The sequence below is a fragment of the Oncorhynchus nerka genome, linkage group LG14, assembly GCF_034236695.1.
Source record: "Oncorhynchus nerka isolate Pitt River linkage group LG14, Oner_Uvic_2.0, whole genome shotgun sequence".
Lineage (NCBI taxonomy): Eukaryota > Metazoa > Chordata > Actinopteri > Salmoniformes > Salmonidae > Oncorhynchus > Oncorhynchus nerka.
This window is the reverse complement of record NC_088409.1, coordinates 63,921,520-63,944,367: the sequence shown is the minus strand read 5'-3', so window position 1 is coordinate 63,944,367 and position 22,848 is coordinate 63,921,520. Positions and strand designations below refer to the sequence as shown.

The window sequence follows — 22,848 nt, the reverse complement described above, 5'->3', positions numbered from 1 at the left end:
CGTTTCTCCTTTTCTATTGACGAAGCTTTTGTCCGATTGAAATATTGATCATTTATGACAAAAACAACCTGTTTGACATGTTTTATTGTACATTAAAACTGTTCGTCTGGATGTTGTGAGCACGCATTGTGCCTTTGGATTACAGATGAATTTTAACGCTATCTGACTTTTGTGACACCTCTCCTTGGTTGGAAAATGGCTGTATGGTTCTGTGGCTAGGCGCTGACCTAACACAATCGCAAAGTGCGCCTTCGCCGTAAAGTCTTTTTGAAATCTGACAGCGGTTGCATTAACTTCTTCAATATAGGGGGCGCTCTTTTAATTTTTTGGATGAAAAACGTTCCCGTTTTAAACAAGATATTTTGTCACGAAAAGATGTTCGACTATGCATATAATTGACAGCTTTGGAAAGAAAACACTCTGACGTTCCCAAAACTGCAAAGATAGTCTGTGAGTGCCACAGAACTGATGTTACAGAAAAAACCCAGATAAAAATCAAATCAGGAAGTGCCGCATTTTTTAAAACCGCCTCATGGCAATGACTCCTTATATGGCTGTGGAGGAGCTAGGAGTCAGCTTACCGTTTCCACGTTTTCCCCAAGGTGTCTGCAGCATTGTGACGTATTTGTAGGCATATCATTGGAAGATTGACCATAAGAGACTACATTTACCAGGTGGTCGCTTGGTGTCCTCCGTCGCAATTATTGTGTAATCTCCAGCTGCAGTATTTTTCCGTTGTCTTCTGATGAGAAGCCAGCTGCCACCACTGATTATCGAATAGATGTGAAAAACACCTTGAGGATTGATTCTAAACAACGTTTGCCATGTTTCTGTCGATATTATGGAGCTAATTTGGAAAAAAGTTTGGCGTTGTAAGTGACTGCATTTTCGTTTTTTTTTTCTTAGCCAAACGTGATGAACAAAATGGAGCTATTTCTCTTACACAAATAATCTTTTTGGAAGAAATTTACATTTGCTATCTACCTGAGAGTCTCGTCATTGAAAACATCCGAAGTTCTTCAAAGGTAAATGATTTTATTTGAATGCTTCTTGTTTTTGTAAAAATGTTGCCTGCTGAATGCTAGGCTTAATGCTATGCTAGGCTAGGCTATCAATACTCTTACACAAATGCTTGTGTAGCTTTGGTTAAAGCATATTTTGAAAATCTGAGATGACAGTGTAAGCTTGTGTTTCAATATATTTATTTCATTTGCGATTTTCATAAATAGGAAACGTTGCGTTATGGTAATGAGCTTGAGGCTATGATTACGCTCCCGGATACGGGATTGCTCGACGCTAGAGGTTAAGCAGATGTTTCTTTAATCAAACGATTAACACTTGTATCTTTAATCAATGTTTATGATTAGTATTTCTATAATTTGATGTGGCTCTCTGCACTTTCACCGGATGTTTGTTTTAGACAATGTATTTCTGAACATAACGCACCAATTTCAAATGAGGTTTTTGGACAAAGATGAACTTTATCGAACAAAACACACATTTATTGTGTAACATGAAGTCCTGTGAGTGCCATCTGATGAAGATCAAAGGTAAGTGATTAATTTAAACTGTTATTTCTGACTTTTGTGAGCCATCTCCTTGGCTGGAAAATGGCTGTATAGGTTTCCGTGACTAGGCCATGACCAAACAACCCTTTTTGAAATCAAGATGTGGTTGGATTTACAATAAGTTTATCTTTAAAATGGTGTATAATACTTTTACGTTTGAGGAATTTTAATTATGGGATTTCTGTTGTTTTGAATTTGGCACCCTGCAATTTCACTTGCTGTTGTCGAGGTGGGACGCTACCGTCCCACTGGTGCCAGACAGGTTAAAGTTAAATTTGTAACTAAATTGTTTTTTACATTTCAATTGGAGGGATTTCATAATTTGCAATTATGTCTACTTATGATAAACTTTTTACCTTATGTTTGTCTCCACGTGATATGGTCAATGTCCAATGCAAAAAAAACACATTTAAATGGTATTAATATTCATTTGCATATATTTCCATTAATTCCCATGGAAAGTTTCCACCACTGAATATTCCCCAAAACGTGCAGCCCTAATGTTCAAATACACGCGACCAGACATGTAGGTAACCACAACAAGCATGTTTACGTTCCTGAATTGCGTATAGCAGTCCAGGGGAAAATATAAAATTGTATACATTAAAAAGTGATATATTCTGTTAACGCATACCAAAACAATGTTGTCGACTCATCTTATGTGACAGCAGAAATTGTGAAAAAAATAAACTTAATTCCAAAAGGTGGGGTTTTGAAAGGAAAACTACCCATGTGTATTCTTTTGAAATATTTGTTAGAAATCTGGAAACACTGGACATTTAATTTGAAGGAATAATCCACCCAAAACCACAAGTTCCTATGAGTTAGTGTTAAATAGCACTAATAATGTGAGAATTCTGTTTTCGGCAATTACATTTTTCATTTTGTCATTAAGGTTGGTAGCAACATGTGAAAAATGTTATCGAAATTTGTTGCAGCGCAAGTCGACTACAAAATCAACAATGGAACGCTCTCTCTTGGCTGGCTATGTAGCTAGCTAGCAAATGTAGCTACACACGATAATACCAAAGCTAATATTATCATGTGAAGTAGCTAGCCAGCTGTAAAATTAACAAACTGCACTCTTACCATGTTCAACCTGCAGATCGTCTGCCTTGAGGGGGGTTGAAGTTGCTATGCAACAGCACATACCCATATACAGTTGCTTGCGAAAGTATTCACCCCCTTGACATTTTCTTTATTTTGTTGCCTTACAACCTGGAATTAAATTGATTTTTTTGGGGGGGGCTACCACTTCGAAGATGCAAAATAATATTGTGAAACAAGAAATAAGACCCCCCCCAAAAAAACTTGAACGTGCATAACTGTTCACGTTCACACCATGGGGAAGCCATAGGAAAAGGAATCTGGTTGCATATTGCTAAAGCAAAACTCAGGGGGGTTTAAGGGGAAACATTTAAATGTCTTAGAATGGCCTGGTCAACACCCAGACCTCAATGACAACCTCTCTGGGATATGTGGGACGGTAGAGTCTCACTTGGCCAAAAGCCAGAGAAAATGCAAAGTGCCAAATTCAAATAAATTCCTATAAAAATCTAACTTTCATGAAATCACACATGTAAGATACCAAATTAAAGCTACACATGTTGTGAATCCAGCCAACATGTCAGATTTCAAAAAAGCTTTTCGGTGAAAGCAAACGATGCTATCATCTGAGGATAGCACCATATTAAACAAAAGAGAAAACATTTCAACCCTACAGGCGCGAAACAAAACACAGAAATAAAAATATAAATCATGCCTTCCCTTTGACGAGCTTCTTCTGTTGGCACGCCAATATGTCCCATAAACATCCCAAATGGTCCTTTTGTTCGATTAATTCCGTCCATATATATCCAAAATGCCAATTTATTTGGCGCATTTGATCCAGAAAAAAAACGGTTTCAACTTGCGCAACGTGACGACAAAATATCTCAAAGGTTACCTGTAAACCTAGCCAAAACATTTCAAACTACTTTTGTAATACAACTTTAGGTATTTTTTAAAGTAAATAATCGATAACATTGAAGACGGGATGATCTGTGTTCAATACAGGAAGAAAACAAACTGATGCTACCTTTCTGATCACGCGCCTCTAACAGTACACTTGAAGTGACCCTCGCTTTGGACAGGGTTAATTCTTCATTACACAAAGGAAAAACCTCAACCAATTTCTAAAGACTGGTGACATCCAGTGGAAGCAGTGGGAACGGGGTTTCGCCTGCTACATAAGTTCTGTTATACTCACAGATATGATTCAAACAGTTTTAGAAACTTCAGAGTGTTTTCTATCCAAATTTATATAATCTATAATATGCATATCTTATATTCTGGGGATGCGTAGCAGGCAGTTGAATTTGGGCATGCATTTCATCCGGACGTGAAAATACTGTCCCGTCACCAAGAAGTTAAACAGCTTGGAAAATTCCAGGTAATGTCATGGCTTAACCTCTTGCTTCTACCCTCTACTTTTTTGAACATTCTGTTAAAAATCGCGCAACATTTCAGCGCCCTGCTACTCATGCCAGGAATATAGTATATGCATTTGCTTAGTCTGTGTGGATAGAAAACACTCAGACGTTTATAAAACTGGTTAAATCACTGCTGTGGCTTTACCAGAACGGCATTTACATAGAAAAGCACAGGAAAAACTGATCACTGAAAATGGAAAAATATATTGCTGCGCTACTTGAACCCATTGATAAAGGTGAACCACAATTAATTGGCTGAGGTTGCAGTACCTACAGCTTTCACACGGTGTCTAGAGTCTTGTCATTTGCCTACGAGTTTTTTCTTGGTCAAACACGCAAGGCAGCGCCTTTCTTCAGGTCTAGGACCGGATATTTTGGTTGAGTTTCTAGCCGGACATTTTTCCAGACGGACAGCTAATGATTTTTACATCGCCTCCTGATGAATTTTATCGCTTATTAACGTTTACTAATACCTAAAGTTGCATTACAAAAGTATTTCGAAGTGTTTTGTGAAAGTTTATCGTCGACTTTTTGAATTTAAAAAAATGACGTTACGTTATGAAACGCTGTTTTTTTCGTTTATCACACAGTCTACATATAACGATATCTAGGCTATATATGGACCGATTTAATCGAAAAAAAGACCCAATAGTGTTTATGGGACATCTAGGAGTGCCAACAAAGAAGATGGTGAAAGGTAATGAATGTTTTCCATTTTATTGTGCGGTTTGTGTAGCGCCGAATATGCTAATTATTTTGTTTACATCCCCTGCGGGTCTTTTGTGTTGTAGTGTATTGTTACATGCTATCAGATAATAGCTTCTCATGCTTTCGCCGAAAAGCATTTTAAAAATCTGACTTGTTGCCTGGATTCACAACGAGTGTAGCTTTAATTCAATACCCTGCATGTGTATTTTAATGAACGTTTGAGTTTTAACTAATACTATTAGCATTTAGCGTAGCGCATTTGCATTTCCAGAGCTCTAGTTGAGACGCAAGCGTCCCGAGTAGAAGCAAGAGGTTAAGAAGCTTCTGATAAGCTAATCGACATCATTTGAGTCAATTGGAGGTGTACCTGTGGATGTATTTCAAGGCCTACCTTCAAACTTAGTGCCTCTTGCTTGACATCTAAAGAAATCAGCCAAGACCACCCCCCCCCAAAAAAAAAAATGTTTTGTGGACCTCCACAAGTTTGGTTCATCCTTGGGAGCAATTTCCAAATGCCTGAAGGTACCACGTTCATCTGTACAATCAATGGTACGCAAGTATAAACACCATGGGGCCATGTAGCCATCATAACACTCAGGAAGGAGACGCGTTCGGTCTCCTAGAGATGAATGTACTTTGGTGCAAAAAGTACAAATTAATCCCAGAACAACGGCAAAGGACCTTGTGAAGATGCTGGAGGAAACGGATACAAAAGTAACTATATCCACAGGTAAAACGAGTCCTATATCGACATAACCTGAAAGGCCACTCAGCAAGGAAGAAGCCACTGCTCCAAAAACACCATAAAAAAGCCAGACTATGGTATGCAAATGCACATAGGGACAAAGATTGTAATTTTTGGAGAAATGTCCTCTAGTCTAATGAAACAAAATAGAACTGTTTGGCCATAAAGACAATCGTTATGTTTGGAGGAAAAAAGGGGGAGGCTTGCAAGCCGAAGAACACCATCCCAACCGTGAAGCACGGGGGTGGCAGCATCATGTGGGGGTGTTTTGCTGCAGGAGGGGGCTGGTGCACTTCACAAAACAGATGGCATCATGGGGAAGGACAATTATGTGGATATATTGAAGCAACATCTCAAGACCTCAGTCAGGAAGTTAAAGCTTGGTCGCAAATGGGTCTTCCAAATGGACAATGTCGCAAAATGTCTTAAGGACAACAAAGTCAAGGTATTGGAGTGGCCATCACAAAACCCTTATTGAGGGAAGCTGGTGGGAAGCTGGTGGAGGGCCACCTGAAACATTTGACCCAAGTTAAAAATTGAACTGTTTGGGATAGGGGGCAGCATTTTCACATTTGGATGAAAAGCATGCCCAGAGGAAACTGCCTGCTGTCCCAGATGCTAATATATGCATATTATTAGTAGTATTGGATAGAACACACTCTGAAGTTTCTAAAACTGTTTGAATGATGTCTGAGTATAACAGAACTCATATGGCATGCGAAAACCTGAGAAAAATCGAACCAGGAAGTGGGAAATCTTAGGTTTGTAGTTTTTCAACTCTTTGCCTATCGAATATACAGTGTCTATGGGGTCAAATTGCACTTCCTAAGGCTTCCACTAGGTGTCAAGTTTAGAACCTTTTTTGATGCTTCTACTGTGAAGGAGGGGGGAATGGGAGCTGAATAAGTCAGTGGTCTGTCAGAGTGGCATGAGCTGGTCACGCGTTCACGTGAGAGTTAGCTTGCGTTCCATTGCATTTCTGAAGACAAAGGAATTCTCCGGTTGGAACATTATTGAAGATTTATGATAAAAACATCCTAAAGATTGATTCTATACATCGTTTGACATGTTTCTACGAACTGTAATATGCCTTTTCTTCTGGACCTTCCCACGCGTCGTGAGTTTGGATTTGTGACCTGAACATGCTAGCAGAAGGAGGTATTTGGACATAAATGGACTTTATCGAACAAAACAAACATTTGTGGAACAGGGATTCCTGGGAGTGCATTCTGATGAAGATCAAAGGTAAGTGAATATTTACAATGCTATTTCTGACTTCTGTTGACTCCAACATGGTGGATATCTGTATAGCTTGGTTTGTTGTCGGAGCGCCGTACTCAGATCATTGCATGGTTTGCTTTTTCCGAATATTTTTTAATATTTTTTTTATCTGACACAACGGTTGCATTAAGGAGAAGTATATCTCTAATTCTGTGTATTACACTTGTATCTTATATTAAAGTTTATGATGACTATTACTGTAAATTGATGTTGCTCTCTGCAAAATCACCGGATGTTTTTGGAAGCAAAACATTACGGAACATAACGCGGCAATGTAAACAGATTTTTGAATATAAATATGCACTTCATCGAACAAAACATACATGTATTGTGTAACATGAAGTCCTATGAGTGTCATCTGATGAAGATCAAAGGTTAGTGATTAATTTCCTCTATTTCTGCTTTTTGTGACTCCTCTCTTTGGCTGGAAACTGGCTGTGTGTGTTTGACTAGCCTCTGACCTAACAATCATTTGTTGAGCTTTCGCTGTAAAGCCTTTTTGAAATTGGACACGATGGGTAGATTAACAAGAAGTTTCTAGAATTTGGTGTATTGCACTTGTGAATGTATGAAAGTTATATATTTCTAAAAAATATTTTTGAATTTCACGTGCTGCCCTTTCAGCGGAATGTTGTCGAGGGGTTCCGCAAGCCATAAGAAGTTAAAGGCAATGCTACCAAATACTAAGTGAGTGTACGTAAACTTTTGACCCACTGGGAATGTGCTGAAAGAAAGAAATCACTATTATTCTGACATTTCACATTTTAAAATAAAGTGGTGACCCTAACTGACCTAAAAACAGGGAATTTTTACTAGGATTAAATGTTAGGAATTGTGAAAAACTGCATTTGGCTAAGGTGTATGTAAACGTCCGACTTCAACTCTGTGTGCGCGCGCACACACACACACACACACACACACACACACACACACAGATCATGTGACACTAATTAAGTCCACCTGTGTGGAAGACATTCAAAGAATCTGGTCTAACATAGAGGATTTTTGTCCCAATTTAGGAATTTTAATAGGCTCACAACACAGTCAGAATTTTCAGGTTTGGAAAAAGGTCTGCTAAATGCTAACTCCCATTTGTATAAGTTGGTAGCATAGCTAGCCATATACAATTGGTGGTGGTAGTTGAAGACGTTTTAATTGTGATGCAGTTGATTGGTGATGACATTAACATGTATTTGTGTTGACATCCACTCAAGCATTATACTCCAATTTTTACCCCAACAGTGTAAAATACAAAAGAAGCCTAAAAGTAGGCTAATTCTGAAGGGCAGCAATAAGGAGATTCTGAATCTTTCCCCCAGGGAAGTACGCGCGTGTGGTGTTTACATAGAATTTCTATGGTTTGGTCGAATTCCATAGATTCGTTACCGAATCTACGCTTTCCCAACGACATGGGCAAGGGCGGGAGCGGAGACACGTGCATTGTGCGATCTGGAGCGCAGGTAATTGTTTTAAAAGCGTTGTGAAATGCGTTATTCCCCATCTGCACTGATGAGAACCTTATGATAATGCATTACAACATGATTTCACAGACAGAAGTTAAATCAAACTTGACATGGTGAAATTAGTTATTTTACCCACTCATAGAACATAGACTATAGCCAAATTGACAGGTGTTTCATGTCTGGAGTGGATTTTCCCTTTTAAACATGTTATGACTGACAACACACTTCCGTAATGCACTGAAAGATTGACATCACAGGGACAATTTCATTAGGTATTGCCAAGGAAGCCACCTACTTCCATAAAACATTGGATGTATTGTTAAATACTTTTTGTGAACACCGAAATACAACAGACTACAATTGACTTGGGTCTTTAGACTGGAGAAATTGAGAGATGACATTGAGGGCAGTGTGAGGCTGTAGTACCTGGTGCTGGCGCAGGAGCCCGTGGTCTTCTGACGTGTGCTCCGCCGAAAGCTGGGGAGCTCTGCTGGAGGAGACTCGCTGCGCTTCTTAGTGGACTTCCTCAAACCTGATGAGAGAAACAAGGAGCCAATGACTAAACAGCCAAGGCAAAAGAAGATAACTCACAGTGATAGTGGGCCACTAGAGGTGTTAGATTGCGCTATCAGGATAACCAGTTTATCCATCAGTTAAAAGGAATTATTTGTTTGCAAATGATTAAGCTACGCAGACACACCTTTCTATAATGTTAGTTTAGTCTACAACCATTACTAACCAACTGGTGGCTTAGATATTACAACCAACCTGAACGGTTTGGACAGTAATAACCAGTGTTTTCCCCAGTAGATAAACTGGAATTTCAGTTTAATACCAAGTTGTTTTTTTAGTTTTTTTCCCCAAAACTGGTTAACTGAAGCCAGCCACCTTGGCTAAATACAGTAGTAGTTAGTGGTTGACACGTGACATAACGGTCAAAAGCAAGGTCTGGTTCAGAGGGGGCTGGCACCAGTCACTAATAACAGTAAGAGCCACCCAGGGAGCAGTCATACACTGACAGCTCTGGTGTTTCTCAGTCGAAAGCCCAGTGCCACAGACGCTGGGAGAGTATAAATAGCCTCTCTCTCACTAGTACAGACCTAGAACAGAACAACCTTCATGCTAAACCTGAGGGTCCCAACACAGAGTGCAAAGATATGACTGACCTTTTCCCAACACACATACAATACAGGGGCTGTCAGCAGACAAGTAGTCACAAACGCAACCACACACACCCCTCACCAATTAACCCAAGTAACACCACCAGTTCCCCAACAGAAGAATCCAAATGGCACTATATTGTTGCTACAGCAGAAAGCCTGTTGCGCGCCATCACAGCTACACCTCGTACTCCACCATGCATTCTGGCTTACTCACCATCATAGCAGCAGACTCCACAGAGACTGAGAATAGATGTTGAGTGTGTGTGTGACAGCGTGCACTAGAAGTGACAATCTGTGCCCCTCCCTGCTTAATAAAAGTGTGTGAATCACTCTCTGCTCCCCTCCCCAGTGAGAACCTGACGCTTGCTAGTCAACCAGCAGGCAGGCAGGGCAGTCTGGTCAGGGCCTCTCAGAGCAGGCACATGTTTGGAGCTGGGCCCTGTGGCAGCGTGCCTAGCCTCGGTTACCATCTTAGATCCCCAACCCAGAACACATTGACCCACCGCTGAATCACTGATCATCTTCCACTCGTCCGCATGCACTACATTCGTGACACCTCCCCCCTAACCCACCTATGAGCTTTAAACTCAAACTGTATGAGACTTTGGACATTTGGAGCCATGCAGTCATTCACTTCAAAACACACCACAGCAGCGGTCTGACCATCCTACACTAAAACTCCCACAGCATGTCGCTGTGGTGTGACCTCCGTAACCTCAGGGCTGATTGTGTCTGATCTGAAAGCAAAAGTATTTTAAATGCCTCCGAGCACAATAGCTAGCCCTTCCCACCTACCCAACACTTGAGGTGCTGTAGTTATTCAGTGTCCTTCCTTTACAAAATATCCATTTGTGCCACAGTCCAACAGGCTACAGTTGAGCCACCAGCCGAGTCACTACCCTGTGATGCTAATCCAGACACTAAACATTGAAGGGTTCGGGCCAAAAGGGAACAAAGACGAGACAATTGGGACTGCCTATATCAGTTACACTTGTGTCTGTGGGAGTTTATCCGCAAGGTTATGTCCGTGCATGTTTATGAGCACTGACTGTCTGAGCAGGGTTAATCCCCGCTTGGAGTGTATGTGTGTGTGTGTGGTGGAGTGGATTGTGCCTGGCGTGAGAAGCTGTCACCCCGGCAGCAGCAGCAGGTCCCAGTGCAGAGTGAGTTTCTGTAACTGACGCCGCAACAGGGGTCCTGTCCCTGTGACATTTAATCCTGAAAAGTAACCTCTACCAGAGCCCCTACAGAGCACCATGCCAAACCCTCCTAAGGCAGCAATGCTTTGACCCTGGCTGGCTGACCATTGCAAATATGAGCACCCCAAACCCAACTCCCCCTTGGTTGAAGGGAAACGGTGCACAGGTATGAGGAGAGGGAGGGACAGACTCACTTGCTAGTTTGGCTTGTAGTCCTGAGGGCCCAGGTTTGGAGGAGGTCTCGGGCTTGGAGGAGCCAGGTAGGGACAATTTGGGCTTTGGCAGGTTGACTTTGGGACTGAAGCGGGAGGCCCACTCAAACTTGGACGAGACTGCAGCTTTGGCCTGCTCCCTGTCGCGGGTGCTTCGGCGTGGGGAAGGGCTGGAGGCGGAGCGGGAGCGACGTGCCTTGTTCTGGTCTTTGCCCTGCTTGAGCCTGGCGCCCTGCGTGGAGGTGGCACTGTTTGGGCCGGTGGAGGAGGAGGAAGAGGTGGAGGCAGAAGAGGAGGAGTCAGTCACGGTGCTACACCCAGCTTTGGCTGAGGCGGCCGATTTCGACGCCAGCTTGGTGGGTTTTGCAGATCTGCCGTCAGTACGGTTGGGGAGGGACCCAGCAGTGCTGCTCAGACCGGGGAGGGAGTCAGCCTTCTTCCGTTTCTGGGTTGGTGAGGCCCCAGAGGCCCCGCTCTTGCTGCTCTGGCCGCGGCCTGTGGGCGTGGGCAGCTCTGGAGCCAGGGGTCTCTTCTTGGAGGACTTGGCAGGACCTTTCTTGGACTCAGTGGTATGGTCTCTAGGTGGAGGGTGGGATTTGGACTTCTTGGCTGGGGTGGGGGTGTAGGTGTTGTTGAGATCAGGTGCAGAACTTCTCTTCAACCCTCGGGTGGTGCCTTCACTCTTGGATTGGTGGCCTGTTGGCTCTCGCTCGGATGTCCCTGCGGCGTCTGGGTCGTCTTGCAGCACAAATGAAGCCACAGACAGTGACAGACTGCTACTGCCAGGACGATGGAGGAGAGGAAAAAGAGAGAACCTTTTAGCACAGTTTCTAAACTGGAAAGACAAAGCGATCAAGTACAATGCTTCCATTCAATTAATTTAGGCCTAGAGTGAATAGCCAAGGGCGAAATAGATATAAAACAAACCATATTGAAAACACATCTTTATTTAAGCGCAATAGTCTTAATTGTCAAAAGCAGACCCCACAAACACACAGTGAGTGCTAAGGAGAGAGGAGGGGTACCTTCTTGAGCTGTGCCCCCTGGACTGGCCAGAGGCTGAGCTGGGTGCGGCTTTGGAAGCCTTAGATTTAGGTCTTCTACTTTCAGGAGGGGAATTTGTTTTATGTTTTACCTGCTCTGACTGCAACCTGTAAGGTTGGGAATTAAAGAGCAAGTGAGTGTGGGTTTTGCGTGATCACTCCATACCATGAATAAAATACTTAGTTATTCCCCTATCATTGTTCACCCATCCTGTACTGCTCCAAGGAATGCCTCTGTACAACACTGTGCAAAAACAACCTAAATGCAGGTGTACTGGTAGATTAATATAAAATACCCCACAATGCTTTTCCTTTCACTTAAACACATTGGAAAAGCTTAAGAAATATTTTGAAACAGAATGAACGTTATCAGCGCCAGCTCTGATAAGGTTTAGACCCGTATTAAAGTTCTAATATCAATGGTGAACAGGAATAATGGCAGCCATTTTGAGAAAAGTAGAGAAGACTATACAGTAGAGAACAGCTTCAAGCATGCCCTCACATGTACAAGCAGACCTCAATACATAACACAAACGAGAAAGATATTAAAATGTGCTGGGTGGCTTACCTTCCCGTGACTGTATGGTCTTGTGGCTGGGCCGCAGCAGTGTTCCTCTGTGAACGGCGCAGTGACCCCCCTGGATTGGAATTAGGCCGGTTGGACATTGGCACCTCTCTCCTGAAGGGACATACCCTTTCTAGACACTACCATTCACTAGACCGAGGAGGAGAGAAAAGAAAAACATCAGATCGTGGGTGAGACATCAGGATGTGAGTGACATGTTCCAAAACCAAGTAAAAAACAATTAACATGTGTTGTGGTGGCTGTTGATGCAATCAATGCTGCAGTTTGAAAAAAACAAAAATTGCCCCTCAACCCCACATTATCACTCTCAAAACCACATTGGCTGCATTTACAGGCAGCCCAACTTTTTTTTCAATCAATCAGATCAGAAAAATATCTAATGTGATTGGTCAAAAGACCAATTCGTGGAAAATCGTATTACTCATGTTACACATGACCATTTGTTTGGAGGCAGCACAGGGCAGCCCGCGAGATCAATGAGCCTCAAGCCAAAACGCATCACACGGCTTCATACAGCTCTGAAATCTAATCAGCCCAAATATAGAGGGCGGATTGATCCAAACAGAGACAATGACGACAGGCCCAAAATGACTGTCCACAAAAAACTAAACTACGCAGATAGCGTTAAAAATCACAAGATCACATAAGCCAACACATCTAGGCTAAGTATTATCCTGGGAACATGAAGAGACCTACACTGAACAAAAATATAAAACACAACATGTAAAGTGCTGGTCTCAGGTTTCATGAGCTGAAATAATGCACAACAAGCTTGTGCATTTATAGTTTTGTTCAGTATAAATTAGAACAGAGAGAACAGCCACTAGTTGTCCTTAGTCTACATCGTCTCCAGGTCACCGGGGGTAACCCATTACTAAGAGTCTGCGTGTATGCTTGTCATAGCCAATCACTGAAGAAAGCATACAGAGTCTTCGGAAAACCAACTCAGAGGGTGTTCCATGCACCTACTGCCACCATTTGCATTCTCAACTAAAGTGGGGTTGGTGTGTTGGGGAGTAGGGTCATGAAATACAGGGATAACAATACACAATGGAGTGGGTGCATATACCATTACACAAAATAAGCATACTTTCGCCCTCTCCCGCTGCAGTGGTGAATATGACCAGCTAGACCAGCTGAGGACTTGTTGCCTGACAGGGTCATGAAATTGTGCATCTATGGGGCAAAGGCTGTGTTTTACAATTGTCTCTAGCTATCTGATCTTTCAATAGCAAGAATGTGCCATGTTGGGAAATGTAGGTGGTTTGTTTCAGCTAGTTGTGTCAGATAGTTGTGACTTGATAGTAGTGTCTTGATAGTAGAGGTCAACCAATTATGCTGATACCGAATATTGGAGGACCAAACAAAAACACGATAGATTTAAAAATAAATAAAATTGGCCAATTTGTATATATTTGTAATAATGACAATTACAACAATGGTGAATGAACAATGAACACTTATTTTAAAATATAATACATAAAATGTATTTAGTCTCAAATAAATAGTGAAACATGTTCAATTTGGTTTAAATAATGCAAAAAAACAGAAGTAAAAGTGCAATATGTGCCATGTAAAAAAAGCCAACGTTAAGTTCCTTACTAAGAACATACGAAAGCGGGTGGTTCCTTTTAACATGAGCCTTCAACATTCCGGGTTAAGAAGTTTTAGGTTGTAGTTATTATAGGACTATTTCTCTCTATACCATTTGTATTTCATATGCCTTTGACGATTGGATGTTCTTATAGGCACTTTAATATTTCCAGCCTAATCCCGGGAGTTGATAGGCTTGAAGTCATAAACAGCGCTGTGCTTCAAGCATTGCGAAGAGCTGCTGGCAAATGCAGGCAAGTGCCGTTTGAATGAATGATTACGAGCCTGGTGCTGCCTACCACCGCTCAGTCAGACTACTCTATCAAATCATAGACTTAATTATAATATAATAAAACACACAGAAATACGAGCCTTGGGTCATTAATATGGTCAAATCCGGAAACAATCATTTCGAAAACAAAACGTTCATTCTTTCAGCTAATAATGCCTGCTAACATTAATTTCTTTTAACTAAATATGCAGGTTTAAAAATATATACCTGTGTATTGATTTTAATAAAAGGCATTGGTGTTTATGGTTGTGCTTTTTTCGCAAATGTGCCTTTGTTAAATCGTCACCCGTTTGGCGAAGTAGGCTGTGATTCGATGATAAATTAACAGACACCGCATTGATTATATGCAACGCAGGACAAGCTAGTTAACCTAGTAAATATCAACCATGTGTAGTTAATCACTAGTTATGTGAAGATTGATTTTTTTAATAAGGTAAGTTTAATGCTAGCTAGCAACTTACCTTGGCTCCTTGCTTCACTCACGTAACAAGGTGGTCAGCTTGCCACGCAGTCTCCTTGTGGATTGCAATGTAAATCGGCATCCAAAAATGCCGATTATCGATTGTTATGAAAACTTGAAATCGACCCTAATTAAATTGATCGACCTCTACTTGATAGGATGTCTTATTTGGACTTATTTGACCTCTATGATAATATGGCTAAAATTCACTAGATAGCTAAAAAATAATAATAAAGATGTATTTATGTTTTCAAATAAACATTGAGACTAGGCAGTCATTGTAAATAAGAATGTTGTTAGCTGGACTTGCCTAGTTAAATAAAGGTTAAATAAAAAACATATAAATATACATTTCACATCAATAATCCTTTGAGTTGACTTTTGTTTGCCCTGAAGATGCGTGGGTTGTTCAGTAACTTTTGTGATATCGTACAGGCCACGAATTCAAATCATGGGTAGGATAACTGACAGTTCTCTCCAACCTTGTATTATTGTACCAATGGCGTGTTCTTCGTTGCGCAAGACCCAATTCCGGAATAGCATTTAAAAAAACGCTAGATTTCATAAGATAAATGTTGCAGTTTGAAATTAATAAATTCACCAAATGATATATTTGGATAAATAGATATTCCCATTTGTCTTCCAACAGACATAATTGAAGTGAGAATGCCAGAGGCTGAAAGTAACAGGTTAGCGGAGTTCCCAGATTAATTCATTTAACCTTTATTTTGACAATGCAAATTAGGCCTACTGCTACCGAAACATATTACAGAGGAATTTAACAGCCTTGAGTAAAAGTCCTAATTGGAAGGAAAGGGAGACAATCACATTGGAAATAGGGTCTATGTCAAGTAAAAATCAGGATACAAGACAATGTCTTATATTATGGCTGACATTCAATAATGCACTTCCAAATGAAGATGATATGGTCTACGATGATTATGTGCACACAAAAAAAAAATACCCTTTGTTTCTGCAACTGGCAACTTCGAGATTCCATATTCTATAGTGAACAGAAATATAAAGGCAACATCTAAGTGTTAATCCCATGTTTCATGAGCTGAAATCAAAAATCCCAGAAATGTTCCATATGCACAAAAAGTGTCTCAGTGCACAAATTTGTTTACATCCCTGTTAGTGAGCATTTCTCCTTTGCCATATATATATATATATATATAATATAATATAATATAATCACTCCACCTGACAGGTGTGGCATATCAAGAAGCTGATTAAACAGCATCATTATTATAGTTGCACCTTGTGCTGTGGACGATAAAAAGTCACAAAAATATTCAGTTGACAGACAACACAACGCCACAGATGTCTCAAGTTGAGGGAGAGCACAATTGGCCACCAATAAACCACCTCCAATGCAGTTTCAGAGAATTTGGCAGTAAGTCCAATTGGCCTCACAACTGCAGACGACATGTAACCACGCCAGCCCAGGACCTCCACATCCGACTCTTCACCTGTGGGTACGTCGGAGTCCAGCGGACAGCTGATGAAACTGTGGGTTTGCACAACAGAAGAATTTCTGCACAAACTGTCTCAGGGAAGATCGGTGTGCTCGTCATCCTCACCGGGGTATTGACATGACAGTGGTTCGGCATTGTAACTGACTTCAGTGGTCAAATGCTCACCTTTGATGGCCCCTGGCATGCTGGAGATGGGTGCTCTTCATGGATTAATCCCGGTTTCAACTGTACAAGGCAGATGGCAGACGTGTCATCGTGTGGGTGAGCGGTTTGCTGATGTCAACATTGTGAACAGATTGCCCCATTGTAGTGGTGGGATTATGGTATGGGCAGGCATAAGATAAGGACAACAAACTGCATTTTATCAATGGCAATTTCAATGCACAGAGATACCGTGACGAGATCCCGAGGCCCATTGTCGTGCCATTCATGTCGCAAGGATCTGTACACAATTCCTGTATACTGAAAATGTCCCAGTTCTTCCATGGCCTGCATACTCAGACATTTCAGCCACTGAGCATGTTTGGGATGCTCTGGATCAACATATACCACACCAGTTCCTGCCAATATCCAGCAACTTTGCACAGCCATTGAAGAGGAATGGGACAACATTCCGCAATCAACAGTCTGATCAATTCTATGCTAAGGAGATGTGTCGCGCTGCATGAGGCAAGTGATGGTCACACCACATTCTGACTGGTTTTCTGATCCACACCTATACATTTTTCTAAAAGGTAAAGACCCTTCACGTGAAATCCATAGATTAGGGCCTGGTGAATTTATTTCTATTGACAGATTTCCTTAAATGAACTGTAACTCAGTAGAATCTTTTAAATTGTTGGATGTTGCATTTATATTTTATCAAACAAATAGTGTTGTATGTAGTGAAATAATTTAAAAGCTGACATGTTTAATTGATGTACAAAAAAAATATGCAGGACAAATTATATATTGCATTATTTTAGTGCTGTACCCACACCAAAAACCCACACCAACACTTATTTCCATGAGTGACCAAAACCCGTTCTCGTGCATCTCTTGTCACTCTGCAGAAGACATATTGACCAATTTTTGGGGAAGATCAAATCGCAATAAAATCTCAGTATCGAATCACAACAGATATAATTGTTAGTCGCAATACATATCATATCAGCGCCTAAGTATCGTGATAATATCATATTGTGAGGTCCGTGGCCATTCCCAGCCCTAGAGTCAACACAGTAAATTGGTAGGTAAACAAACAAGCTGATTTGTAAAGAAATCTAAATTTCTGCCATTTATTTGCTATGCATTTCTTTGAGCAATATATCACCATCAATGAATCACTCAAGTCCCTGTGCAAATCCACTTCAGTAATATCCAGTGAAATATGGCACAAAGACAAATGAATATTTCAGGCCTAGCACTCAAAATACAGCAAGTCAAAATCCAATGCTACATAACAGTAAAGGGCCTTCACCTTGTAACGTTACAGTAACTAAGCTATAATAAACACGGAGTTTAAGTCAATATTAGTCCGATATGTATGATCAGATGAACATGATGAAAATGTATGATCTTTAATTACCCATTGCAAAAATGCTCATGTTAAGAGTCGAATGGACTCAAAGGTGGAATTTGAACATTTATTTAGGGAGTTCATTATGATGCACGTGTTAAAACATTTAAAATCTGATAAACTAGCTACATATTCTTCATGCCATCACTCATGTTAAGACCCAATGAACTGCGATATTGATAACAAAATAAGAACAATTGGCAAGCTTGCAAGGCCATTTTAGCCAGGCCTTCTCTGACTGTACATCCTAGTCTTTGTTTATTTATTCGTCCCGACTCTGACAATTGAGGTTTTACCATGTTCCACTGTAGTCCTGTACAATCTACAGTTCACTACTTGGGTTACTATAATAGCTTTCATTATAACCAGCTTTTATTAGCCTACAATAATTTATTTCTATCTCGTTTTACAAAGAGGCCTTCATCTGACGTAGTTAGCACCAGCTAGGTGGTTAGCAAACCCGGTCCCAGAATTTCAATTTGACAGTAACGTCAGCTAGCTAGCAATAGACAAAGAGCCTAGTATGGTACCTTTCAGATTCAAACGTTATCGCGTTACACTTAGCTAAGATGTCTGGTTATTCATATAAAAATGCGGACTAGTCCGCAAATAACATATTAGCTAGCTATGTATGAATGTAACGTTAGCTATGTGGCATGAAAATGCGTAGTTGGTGGTCTGTTGTGGTAAAAACGTTCAACGAACGTTATCAAGACAACAGCACAAAAATGTGTAGCTAAATAAAACATTTATGGAAACCACCTTTTTCATGGAAACCACCTCAAATGTCCTCTAAATAACAATTACCTGAGCTTTCCATCGAAAATGACAGCATCGGTCGGACTATTATTAACTTCGCACCAGAGGATTCAGCTGTACTAGCTAACAAGCTTGCTAACCTTTAGCTAGCTATCTTTCTTGTTAGGACAGGATAGCTACGCTAATGCAATAGTGTATTCAAGGGGAATGTCGGAACTTCATCCAACGACATTCACACGGCATTATCCAATATGTTATCGTTAACTAGCGAACAGTAACTAAATACAAAACTAACGTTTCCATAATCTAGCTAAATAGTTAACGATAGTTCGCTGGCTAGTTGATAATTATTGTATCGCCTCAGTAATATAACAGCTGTCGACGTGTAATAAACGCAAGATTTAACAAAGTAACGTTAGCTACCTGAGGTAGCTAGCTAGACAAACGTTTACTTAATTAGCTTCCTATTTGGCTAGGATAGCTAACGTTTCTTACTGCTACTTAGCATTGTTAAGTTTAGTCCTCTTTAGCCAGACTTGATGTTACCTAGCTATATAACGTTAGCTGGCTGGATAACAGTGTTGGCAAACAAACATAGTTACCGTTATATTTATTAACGGGGAACACAATATTAAATTACACGTTAGCTTTAAGAGGTGGTAGGCAGCTAACGTTAATTAGCCGCTTTTTAATATTAGCTAGGTAGCTAACGTTACATGTTGACCTTACCCCGATATGATTCGGGTTATGTAGCTAAAGTGAGTGTTAACCGGCTAACAAATGTCGCTAACTGAAAGCATTCCGCTAAGATAATTGCTAACGTTAGCTAGATAGCGAGCTAGCTAACGCTAGCTATCTGGTAGTCAACTAACTAGCTAAAATGTTTGTTTCGCCGACAGGCTAACCTTATGCTATTTCCAATTCAATAGTTGTTGTTTGGTTAGCGAGCTTATTTTGTATCGCTAGCTACCTAATGTATATTTATGGCAAAACAAGTTGCAAAACGAAATGGCCTCTGAACCTTCTTTGCTGCTTGCATCACACAGACACAAAAAAACAGGAAAGCAGGAACAGGATTCGAGATGACAATTGGAAACCATATTTTTTTCGCGAGACGGATTCTCCATTCCTCACAAGTATTTCAGTCTACTACGCTCAATGAGCCCCTCAAACTATTGAATAAGATGCCACTGAACGTTATATATATTATGTTATTACCTATTTGTTCCAGTGTTGTAGTTGTAACAGACAGTGCACCAGCTTCACTCTCTCAGCCTTCACATCAGCTGAGGGACCTGCAACTGCAATATACCTCCGCTCTAAAGTGCCCCATTCTTCCGCTAGGAACTACTTTCGAGTTGTTAAAGTCGACACTGAACAGAACCTGATCCAAATAAATGCATGTATTCAATAACAATTTAGCGCACGTATGTAATATTGTCTACAGTTATGTTTAGAGAATTTAAAATTATATATCTCACAGTAGGATAGCTGCGAAATATTAATCCGCTGGGTCGTGACCCCCTAATCCAACAACTGTTTCTCGAAAATATACATGACATTGTGGGTTGATCATTATTTTATTTATATACTTAAATTATTAGCAATCCCTCAATGTATACAATTGCGAACATAATCGCTCTCATTATCACAAAATATTTTGCAGTTCTCTCCGTTGTCATGGTAACTATTTGGCGTCTAAAATGGCGTCTCTACTTGGGAAGAAAGTGTTTGAAATAAATGGTCAGGGTCCCCCTCCGACAAAAGATTTTTTTCAGCTCACTGTCACTAAAACTGAGGTAAATTATTATATTTGATCATCCATCTGATATGTATTTTCGGAATGCAGGGAGTTAAAAACATTTAAAGTGCACAATGCTGGACTGTGGCTGTGGATAAAGGCTACACATTAGCACAGCAGTCATGGTAGACAGCACTGGATTTGGTAGTGTTGCTCTCCATTGACATGATTGTACTTTAAAGTGCTACATATCAATCTCATGTATCAGACATTTGTTTCTGCAAGTAACTTTTCTGTTTCAACATGCTTTGAATATAGCGTAAATACAAGGCGCTGATGATTTGAGAGAACTGAGTTGTATAACAGGCCTATGTATTTTTTAATTTCTCTTCAGGTGATATGGAGATCGTGGAAGATTTCTTTGCGGATTGAATTCAAGGGAGCTGCACCTGGAGAAAATAAGATGACCCACGATGACTTTTTGCACGATGCCCGCATGCAGCGTAAGGTTTCCATTACAAGTCTCTGCCATAAAATATTAAGCCTACATCACCTACTCTATTTGTTTTGGTGTAGATGCACATGGTTCTGTTGGGGGTCTTGAAAAGTGCACTGCCCTGAGTAGGTGTGTACTACCCATCTCTAGAACAGGTAGGTGTGGTGTTTGGCCAGCAGATCCTACAGTACACCCAAGCACTGTGCCAAGGGAACTTTGACTACCTGGAGCGCCTGCCCAATGACCTACTGCTCCAAATCCTGGCCTTCCTGGAACTGAAAGACGTAGCACAGCTGGCACAGACCACAAAGAGGTTCCACAAGGTGAGCCTGGGCTTTAAAAACCCAAAGGGCCAGTTTCCCAGATACAAATGTAATCTGCTCCTGGACTAAAAAGTGTAATCTAAGGAGAATTTCCATTGAAATTGCTTTTAAATCCAGGACTATGTGTAATATGTGTCCAGGAAACCAGTGCATAGTGTGTAGCCAAATAATTCATATGCACATTATTTCATTAAGGGCCCTGAGTTTTTTGAACGGACAAGGAAAACCTCAGGGCCCTAGTTAGGCTACAGCTACACGGTCAGGAAAATATAATCTAGGTTTAGTTAGTGAGCTAGTGTTTCTCTGTCTGTCTGTGTCTGTGTGTGTGTGTGTGTGTGTGTGTGTGTGTGTGTTGTATTTCAATACGGAATGGGTTATCCCAGCTCTGCAACTCGCCAGAGTTCTGGGAACAGACTGTGAGGGGTCGCTGTGATGAGCTCACACCTGACATGGAGGCCTTAGCCAACGCCATGGGCTGGAGGAAGATATTCTTTGCCTTCTTCAACACCAAAGAGCACCAGCAGTATGCACAGGGAGGTAGCTAGACACTTAAGACAGTGTTACTCCTCTCATAATAAAGATTTGAGGAAATGTTACTTTCTCTGCCAGTAGCACAAGAGTTATTTATTTGAATAGTGTGTTGTCTCTGTTTAAAATGCACTAATCGATTGATCTATGTTATGTGAATGTGTATTTCAGGACTTTTTTAATTCTCTCTGCAAAAACAATAAGTGCCAAAAGTTGGTTTCTGTCATTGCATTTGATTTCTAATCCAGTATTTTGTATGCACTATTTACAAGTAAAGCCATAATATTACTGAATTAATGCATGTTGCAAAGGAATTGTTGATGTGTTTATTAAATGAGAGTTTATTTGCCAAACACAAGTTATATCAGTATGCTACTCTCTGGGTGTGACTGTGGATGATGTTCTTCAGTTGAAATTATACTTGGTAGTGTCCAATCATGATCACGCTCAATAACAGTAAGAACACAAATTGGTATGGTGTTTTCAATTGTATTAAACATATTGTTACATGCATGCCTGTTATAATAAAGAGTAGGCCTAAAACAGATTCAGCTACTTATGAGATCATGGGTCAGAGATAATGCTGGAGATGCATTTCCTGTTTGAGAGAAACAATTTGGCATTCTTACCACCCTCTGCTGAAAACCAGCTGTACTGAAGGAGCTGTGTGAGGAGGGGAGTCTGATAAAAACCCTATAGCCAGCAGAGGGAGCAAAGTGGCAGAGATGTGCAGATCCTTACGTCAGGAGGTGGATTGAATAAAACAAAGGTCACGTGTGCAAAACAACTGCTACCAGTCAGACCAACGTAATCGTTACTGTTGAACTGTAACCACACTGGCATGAGTTTGAATGTCATCGAAGGTAGGCCTACTTAGCATGTGTCACAGAAAAAGGTGTGAACCCTCTGACTGCAAGGTAAGATTGTCTGGGGATTTGTAATTATTTTTTAGTAGTATAAGTCAGTAAGATGTGCCATTAACCCCACTTAATTTATTTAAATAAAATAACTAATTCTCACCCTTCACATTATAAGGGGAGAGTAATGTAAAACAGAGAACATGTTTATTGATAAAAATAAATCTCTACATTGCAACATCACAAAGGAGACAATGGAGATAAGTTTTGAAACAATGCATGCATTGTTCTTTAAGTTGTAAAAATCGACCAATCAATCATTCA

The 22,848-nt window shown here is 40.7% G+C and overlaps 2 protein-coding genes across 15 annotated transcripts in view; one reads left to right on the top strand and one right to left on the bottom strand.

Moving 5' to 3' along the window:
• The window catches only part of LOC115141687 (E3 ubiquitin-protein ligase TRIP12), a 53,612-nt gene extending 33,708 nt beyond the window's left edge, over window positions 1–19,904 (bottom strand). For 3 of the 14 annotated variants that reach the window (XM_065000263.1, XM_065000267.1, XM_065000266.1), the window contains exons 1-5: window positions 19,798–19,904; window positions 12,422–12,568; window positions 11,836–11,961; window positions 10,793–11,589; window positions 8,664–8,768 (exon numbers count right to left, since the gene is read on the bottom strand). In XM_065000263.1, the coding sequence (XP_064856335.1) occupies window positions 8,664–8,768; window positions 10,793–11,589; window positions 11,836–11,961; window positions 12,422–12,519 (1,126 nt within the window). In that variant the 5' untranslated portion in view covers window positions 12,520–12,568; window positions 19,798–19,904. Of the gene's footprint in view, window positions 1–8,662; window positions 8,769–10,792; window positions 11,590–11,835; window positions 11,962–12,421; window positions 12,569–16,427; window positions 16,488–19,797 lie in introns of all 14 variants that reach the window. The other 11 variants (XM_029680780.2, XM_029680783.2, XM_029680781.2 and 8 more) reach the window with 8 other exon arrangements.
• Window positions 19,905–20,282: 378 nt separating this feature from the next.
• fbxo36a (F-box protein 36a) lies at window positions 20,283–22,198 on the top strand. The gene is made up of 4 exons (XM_029681619.2): window positions 20,283–20,378; window positions 20,715–20,823; window positions 20,967–21,139; window positions 21,523–22,198. The coding sequence occupies exons 1-4, from the start codon at window positions 20,283–20,285 to the stop codon at window positions 21,682–21,684; spliced, it is 540 nt and encodes a 179-aa protein (XP_029537479.2). The 3' UTR covers window positions 21,685–22,198.
• The last annotated feature ends 650 nt before the right edge of the window (window positions 22,199–22,848 follow it).

Excerpts from the sequence above, each read along its gene's own strand:
- fbxo36a (XM_029681619.2), top strand. The coding sequence starts at position 20,283 with ATGGCGTCTCTACTTGGGAAGAAAGTGTTTGAAATAAATGGTCAGGGT. Across the intron at positions 20,824-20,966 it reads GCACGATGCCCGCATGCAGC|AACAGGTAGGTGTGGTGTTT; the intron begins GTAAGGTTTCCA and ends ACCCATCTCTAG. Across the intron at positions 21,140-21,522 it reads CCACAAAGAGGTTCCACAAG|CTCTGCAACTCGCCAGAGTT; the intron begins GTGAGCCTGGGC and ends GGGTTATCCCAG.